Raw genomic sequence first — 8,411 nt, forward strand, 5'->3', positions numbered from 1 at the left:
TGGCGTTGGCCTCTGCTGCTGAGATGCCTACTGCTGGAACCAAGGTCGATGCCGAGACGGAGGACCACCGCCATGGACACCACCACGACGACCGCGGCCACCATGGTGACTATGACCGTCACGGCGACTACGGCCACCGCGGTGACTATGACCACCGCGGCAAATCTGGCCACCTCTAAACGTTGACAAGCTGCTAAGTTTCAGCTTATTGCTGCAAGGGCACTCGTAAATCGAATCGATCCACTTCAACTTGCCTTTTTTCTACTTGACATGGCTACAATCGTACCTAGTGAGGATTTTGATTTTCGATGTTTTATTATGGCAGTTTTCAGCATTTTCTTCGAGCTCTAAATTCTTTGGCAATAAAATTAGGAGGCGAGCTCCCTAAGCTCGAGCTCCATAGTTTTTCCCAGAGCGAGAAACAGTCAAGTCGCTACAGCAAGTACTGGGATCGGACAATATTAATTGAATATGAGATCCACGCGCTCCACAACTGCCCGTCACATTAGCGACGCCATCAACTGCCAGAAAGGAAGAACTCAGCTCCTATGCCGTGTGTGAGGGAGTTTCTGTCGATACAAAATTTGTAAAATCTTGTTGAATTGATGCTGCTGTGCATTTCCGACATGCTGGAGAGGTTGTGGTAATGGTACTCCACCGGTTGTCATCGATTCATTTTAGCCTATGTAAAACCACAGCGTTTGGGGTTCATCGAAAAAAAGAGTACATTGTTCCCATGTGCGAAGCTTGGCGTGCACTTCTTCAATTTGCGACAATATTTCGATTAATGCAGCTTTATCGAAGCTACCCCAAATTTAGAAAAAGGCTATTTGATGTACCCAAATAAATGATCCAAAGGCCTCGCTCTGTATAATTGCGGAGCTTCCGTCTTACCCCCATGCGTTGGCAATTCGAGTCAACAAACAGACGTCGGACGTCTCCAATGTTGTCAGATCTACGCTGTAAGCCGATGATCCCAGCGATCCTGCTATGCCCGTCTTGTGTCGCAGTTGCCACCCAGAAGTTGCCATCGTATGATATTGTGGACCATCCCTATGACTCAAAGTCCGGATCCCTCACTGAGGGCCTCAGGGCTCCCGACGGGAGGGACCCTCGTGAGTCACGTCGAAGTTGGAGTCCAACATATTGACACCCAATGTGAGTCCCAAGCATCACGCATTGCGTTAGTGTCAGTGAGACCCAGAGGGGCATCGACACCGCAGCCTGCGGTCCGCGGGAATTGTCTTGCGTCACACAAGTTGCGTGGCAAGTTGCCAGTGGCAAATTGCCGGCAATCACGCTAACGCGGTACAGAGACCGGTGTCGCCGACGTCGGGTGTTCTCGGTGTGGAGTTCAGCTCCAAATCTCGAGCGGGGGCCATGTGGCTAGACTCGATATCTGCGAGGTCGTTCGTTAGATCCTCGCGCAGACACTATTCCCAGAGATAGCGAAAGTTTGGATTGTCGTCGAACGCCATCAAGCCCTCGATAAAAATCTTGGTGACAGTGGCTTGATCTTCGGGGCGATACTGTCGAACTTCAATGGTCGCTCGTTGCGACGAGCTACTGGTGACAGTCATGAAGCTTCCGTGGACGACGGTAAAAAAATAAGTTTGACGGAAGAAATACGAAAATGGACAGCAAAGTTGGCTCTTGTGTAAAATAAAGAAGGCCCCTGTTTAGATGAGGAAATCGATGAGATGAGAACTTTCGCGCTCTATGTGAGCTTGATTAACGTGATCAAGTGATCAAGGATAACCTGGCTGCCATTTATTTTCTCACAGCAATCTTGGATAACGTGATGATTCACGGTCAGTATTCTCTGCTGTGGTGACGCTAAGTTTGTCGTACTTTCCTACTTAAAAAAACAGACATTTGTTGCAGACTTATCAGATTTGAAGCGCATGTCGTCGCTCAAAAGAGTAACATCGGAGATGTATTCTAGTAAATAAAGTTTAATTAAATTCGGATGGTTCAACGAGAACCACAAGTCTGCTTCGTGTCGAAATTGCTCCCCGTTCTCATCAGACGAGGCTAAAAGAAGCTGCTTTACTAACACATCCGTATCGAGCCATTCGCCTTCGTAAACTGCTCCGAAAGAGCCATCCGCCTTGTGTTTGCCTAGCTGCACTTGATACGGAGGAATGAACCACAACGGAAGATCTTCAGTGTCCTCAACACCCGCCAGTCCAGTCGCAGCAAATTGCATCATCGCTACCGCTTCGGATCGATCCTTCTCGGTTGATATTCGCGCTAGGAAAAGCTCGGGTTCCTCTAAATATGACTTTAACGTGTTATTCTGACGACGTCGAGTCTCTTTCCACGTTTCTTGCCAGTTGTGAACAGGTGCTGTCTGCAGTAAAGAAGTTCTCAACAACGTGCCAATGTCGTGATGGAAACTGTAATTCCTTCCTGCGACTGTGCCTGAAGCGCAGATACTGGCCACGACACTGTGCCGCCTAAAGCGCGTCGGTCAAGCATGTCAAAGAATCGCAACACGATGAGACTAAAGCTCTCTAATAAATCCATAGACACTGGGCCTGAGCTGTCTCGAAGTTGTTGATACACGTCCATTATACGGTCGTACACAGGGCGATTCACATTCTCGAAGCTGTCGTAGTGCGGCTCACTACAAAGCTGTTCGATCTCTTGCAACGTTGCATCGAGGGTCATCCCCAACGTCTGAATTGTGTACCCACTCACATCTTCAATAGTAGCTGAAGTGTCACTTGGCTGCTTGGTAACTGAGAACCTTGCCAGCATTGTAAGCTCGTGTACAATGTCCATCATGCCGATTCTCTCAGCAACAGCTGTACACATGTGTACAAGCAGATCCCACTCAGTCTTGTTAATAAAATTCGGTCGCATGTCTGGGAGATTGTCGCGCGGTTGAGAGTTTTCAGCCAATCTGTCCTTCACCAGAATCTCAAAAATTGCAATTCCAAACGCGAAAATATCTGACGCTACCGATGGACACGTATCGGAGTCTAAGCTCCCAATTTCATGTCGACGGACTAAGTTCATCCCACTTAAAACACCCTTATGCGATGCCTGTGAGTTTATTAAGTTGTCTATAGTCAACTGTTCGTGCACAAGGCCCCGATCGTGGACATACTGAAGCCCATACGCGCAGCCAAGTACATATCTCCACGTCTGAGTCGCTTTTCTAAGTGTTTTTTCCTCAGTTTTACTCAACTTCTTGTCCATATTACGCTCACGTCGTGTCTGTCCTTTTCTCCTTATCCGCGGTATTTTCTGTTTCGATAGTGGCAATTCACTACACGCTTCGTGGATCGGTGTTCCTGGTGTAGACCTGGCTTACTAAATATTAATAAGCGTGCAAGTTGTGTGTATTCCCTTTCCTATTTTTACGATATTGGCGAAATACGAGATACTATCACCCTCTGGTCACACTACTCTTGGTAGTGTGCAGTGCAGATCAAATTGGGCTGCTGTACGAGTCCACGTAGGCGTGACGCTGCCCTATCACTTCTGGTTGCGTTTTGGTCACTCCGCTGTCTCCCCAAACTGCCGCATATACCGGTGCCGAGATGTCTTAGCTGCATCTACAGCGCACTACTAAATGTGTACCCCGTGCCCGACTAATAATGGACACTTAGCTAAAAATGTGCTCGCTTTCGGAAATAGTTAGCTCTTAAACTCTTTCACTACCAGATACGTATAGACGTCAAGGTGTCCGTAAAACGGCATTTAAACGACTATTTAACTCAACCAGCTCTTTTAATTCTAAAGCTTTTTAATATGCTGCACTTCGTGGTGTTTGCACACTTCACTGGCATTCTGCATCTCAAAAATCTAAAAGCGAATAAATGCCACATCCTAAATACGCTCTTGCTATTTACCTTAACACAATATATATTACAAGTACTTAAATGTGTGCAGCTGTCGTGCTGTCGAGGTCAAAATTACATTTAAAATTTAATTTTGACCTCGACAGCTGCAGATCAACCTTATTTTATGTGAATTTGACAGCAGTTTCAGCTGTTATTGATAGCCCTTCACAATTATTGCCAGCTCACTAAGAAAAAAAATCTGAAAGAAGTTATGGGTCAAAAACCGAATGTCGATTCTTAAGTGGACCGGAGTGGTACCAATCCAGTCGAGCGACTTTTGTTGCCCTGGTCATTAAAAAATAACTTCTGTTTAAAACCGTGCGCAACTTTGTTTCAAGCTTATTTCTTATTATAATAGAAATTGATATTGTGTGATACCGGTAAGGTGTGTGTATGGGGAGGGGTAGTGATTAGTCCTGGCTCGTGATCTCAGACGGTAGGGTATGGCTCAAATCTCGCAGGCTCTTTCATTTTCAAGGGCTCAATGCACACATTTCCTAAATCTATCGTTTAAATAGCTCGGTCCTATTAGATAAAACAGGTGCGCATTATTAATACGAGAGGGACATCTCTTTTCAAAGAGCAGGATAGTACTCCTAAATTAAAAAAACTGATGTGCACGTACAACATCATCACGAGGTGGTAGATGACAGTTTGTTTAACACGAGGTTAACCACAGGTTCAATGCGTTGCAGGCTGCTAGTGCAGCTGGCAGCAAAATGCTCTCGTTGCGCTCTTTGACATGCTCCAGGTCAGTTGATAAAATAGCGTGCTGTACTGCGTAGCTTACGGTCCCTTGATAAACGATCACGGGTGGTTCGTAATCCGTTGTACGCTTTATCATGGGCACGTGACGGCTTCTTTTTCTGTTCAAACTGCTTAGTCAGGCTTCCACAAATGGTTTTTTGCACATTTACAACGTAACAAAGTGCTAACTGGCTTCAACCTCGCAATCGATTACACGTATCTTCGGGATCAACATGTCCCCAAACGTTGGCGCTGAGGTGAGCGCTACATGGCCATTCCCAATTTTGCGCGCACTGCCACACCCTTCCCCACCTCTCAAGATGAAGTTTGTCACCGGACTTATTGTAGTCGCATTTGCCCGCCAGTGTCTCCGCCGAGTCCACTAGCACCCAGAATTTGGACCCAAAGACTTTTAACTACGTGGATCCTGATATGGTTAGGGAGCCCAGTATCCCTGTCGACAAACAGAAGGAACTTGAACAGCTGAGCGGCTGGAAGGACGTTTCCATTGATCCCCGCACGCTGCCGACTCAAAACCCTGCTTACGTGAATGGTCTTGGTCCTCAAGTGCCCATCAAGGACCATCGCAAGCTAGACACGACCAACACCCTCACCATCGACCCTAAGTCGTTGTCGACTGTGAACCCTGAGGATCTTCGGGGGCTTAGTCCTCAACAGCCTGCAGGTGACAACCCAGAGCTCAAGAAGGCTATGGATGAGCTGGCCGGCTCCACCAACGGCGGCAATTACCACAATATTGACCCTCACTCGCTACCGACTCAAGATCCCACTTTCGTGGAAGGCCCACGCCGTGGCAACACTATCCCAAATTGCTCCCAGGTCTGCCCCGACGTGTACGAGCCTGTGTGTGGTACTGATGGCGTCACTTACAGCAGCTCATGCGATTTGGGAATTGCTAGCTGCAAGAATCCGGACAAGAAAATCGCAAAGAGATCCGATGGACGCTGCTAAAATCCTGGTAGAACGGCCAATTTGGGCATTCGGCAACCCGACAGATTCCGACAGTTTTTCTGTCAAGGTAATCCCTTCCCTGTCCCCATCCTTTTCTAGACTGGCTAAAATCTGGCTAAAAGTGAATAAACTTGCTTTCTCTTAGGTCATTATCGGTCCAATGTAGTTTTCGCTTGCGGTTTGGAAATTTTGGTTTACGATAAGAGCGTGTTCGCTTCACACCTGGAGATCAATGATTTATGATCTCCCAATGTGTAACGATCATGCTCTTATCTCCGTAGGATAAAAATCGAAAGTGATTGATTAAAATTGGATGCCAACAACAACAAAACTTGTAGAGATAAAAATAATGTCCCAAAGTCACCTGTGTGAATGAGATAGCACAATTAGAACTAGAGATAATGGAGCTTAAGACACTCCAGAGGATACGATATTATACATTATCTTTGGCCGGAGTGCAGGTTCTTGTCGGCGAGTTGACAAACAATTTACAGCTTACCAGGTACTTAAAATATAATCTGACGGATGGCTGCGCAACTTCAGTTTTGTTTGCACGCAGCTGGTTCCACAACTTTAAGATCCGAGTAATGTTGCTGGATGTCAAACATCGCTGGTTCCGAAAATTTGCTTTTTGGGTGTCCAGGCAATCATTTAGCACGTCGAATGCCAGTGCTTCGACTCGGCAATCAATGATTGCCGAACATAAACGCTTCCTCCTTTCTTTATCTTTATTTTGCAAACAGAAGATAATTCACCCGCCTCTTGCGTTCTTAAGTCTAAAGAGACTTCCTGAAATTAGAGTCTCCAATCATTGATTGCGTACTTGATTGGATTTATCACATGAATGTCGGTTTTTTTCACTCTTTATCTAAGTATTTAGATTTCTATTCCTGATCAATAGAATGCGGTTATTTTTCGGCGCTTAAGGAAAATTATCAATCGTCACGGGAAAATTGTCAACATTTCGGAAAAGTTTTTTTACAATGCATTCTAATACAAAGATTATATGGGCAGAGGAGGGGTGATGGGCTGCTGAAAAGCCGTATATGTTGGTGCACCCTTAACTTGAAAGAGGGGGTTGCAGGACCATCTCTCGCTCGGCTAGATAGGGTTAAGCAGGCTAAGAAGTCTTTGGGGTTTAGGAAAGGAGATAGATTTCATGTCGACATCTCCAACTTTCATGAGCTGTTCTATGATGACATCCGTCCTCGCCTACCAGTAGTACATGTACACCTTTGACAAAGACTTCGTAGCTTCAGCACCTGAAATGCCATTTCGTTCTATGGTACAGTACTGCACCCCGTTTTCGCGGGGGTGGACTATATAGAATTTGCATATAAATCAGTTTTCGCTTACAAGTTATACTTCATTTGGATACTGGATCATCACATCCGGAAGTTTAACAAAGGTCGAAAGGCGCGAAAACGGGGTGCAGTACTGTACATGTAAAACAACATTGCATCGTCCATGTTTACCGTACAACCTCTCTCTGTCTATATTTAATCTAGCTACCGTAAACCACGGACGCACGGTATCAGTACAACAGCGTAAAAATCATCAAGTCGGGAAAAGAAAAAAGCGATTCAAAGAAATATAGAGACACTCACCTTAGTCCTTTTAATAACGTTTGTCTAAGAAACTTGCATTTAGTGGACAGATTTTCTTACCACGCTAGCATCTCTGAAATAGGTTTTTTTTACAGCCCGCGGTTTACAGCAAAGTACCTGGTATAATAGTAGATAAACAGATTCGCACTGTATCTTTTAAAACATATATTACGTACAGATTACTGGTCCGGTATGATCATACAGTATAATCATGATCTTAGATTACAGTTACCCTTCAAGGTCTGAGCAAGAGTCTGGACTCTGATCCAATAAAGAAAGATTATCTAAACACTAAACCAAGAAGTCTACTTCGAAGTAGTAAAATTGTTAATTCACACCGACTCTGCACGGTTCAATTAACGGGCGGAACGTTCTAGGATGGACCGTTCCCAAACCGGTTAATCTGGTGGATGGCCAGGAGCGCTTGACAAGAGGACAACAAGGAGGACAACGCTAGAGTAGAAGTTTAGAGGGCAGATTTAATTGAATTTAATCTACTCACTTCGGCATTTACCGCTAACACAACAACAGGTTAACAGCCGCAACCTCAACTCGACCGGAACGCTCCAGGCAGGAACGCTCCAGAAGCAGAACGCTCCACTTAAGAACGCTCAAGACCATGACGACTACCAAGCGTGCCGAAGTCCTCCTCGGGAGTGGGAACTACTTCCATTGGGAGTACAATATGCGCATGACGCTAGCCAGAAAGGGCTTGCTTGCGCATATTCAAGTCGTCAAGCCAGAGAACGAGATCACAGAGGCGTGGCTCGTCAACGATGCCAAGGCGCTTGGCATCATCGCCCAGGGTGTGGAACTCCAGCACCAGACCAAGATCCGGTCGGCGACGCGTTCCATGGAAGCATGGGAAACGCTCCGCGAGTTCTACAATCGCACCACGCTCCACAACCGCGTGACGATGACGCGTCGACTGCACGAGTTCAAGATGGAGAGCGGATCGTCTATGGCCAAGCATCTGGATGCGTTTGATGAGCTGATCGTCGGTTTGCAGACGCTGGGAGAGCCCATGGACGAGGCACGTCAGCTGGTGGTACTGCTGAGCAGCCTCCCCGCCGAATACGAGCTCATATCGTCTATCGTGGAGAACGCCAAGGGTGTGACGCTCATCGAGGCTCAAAGAGAAGCTGTTGAAGGAGTATGAACGACTCGAGAGAGACAACCACGGAGAACGCGTTCCAAGTGAATGGGACGCAGGCAAATTCCGAAACGGCCG

The 8,411-nt window shown here is 46.4% G+C and overlaps 1 protein-coding gene across 1 annotated transcript; it reads right to left on the reverse strand.

Annotated features, from left to right (window-relative positions):
* Positions 1-1,974: 1,974 nt before the first annotated feature.
* PITG_13935 (uncharacterized protein) lies at positions 1,975-2,673 on the reverse strand (the record flags this gene model as incomplete). The annotated part of the gene is made up of 3 exons (XM_002899552.1): positions 1,975-1,995; positions 2,054-2,408; positions 2,450-2,673. 3 exons carry the CDS (start codon positions 2,671-2,673, stop codon positions 1,975-1,977), a joined length of 600 nt encoding a protein of 199 aa, XP_002899598.1.
* Positions 2,674-8,411: the final 5,738 nt, after the last annotated feature.

This window comes from Phytophthora infestans, genomic scaffold (genome assembly GCF_000142945.1).
Source record: "Phytophthora infestans T30-4 supercont1.30 genomic scaffold, whole genome shotgun sequence".
Lineage (NCBI taxonomy): Eukaryota > Oomycota > Peronosporomycetes > Peronosporales > Peronosporaceae > Phytophthora > Phytophthora infestans.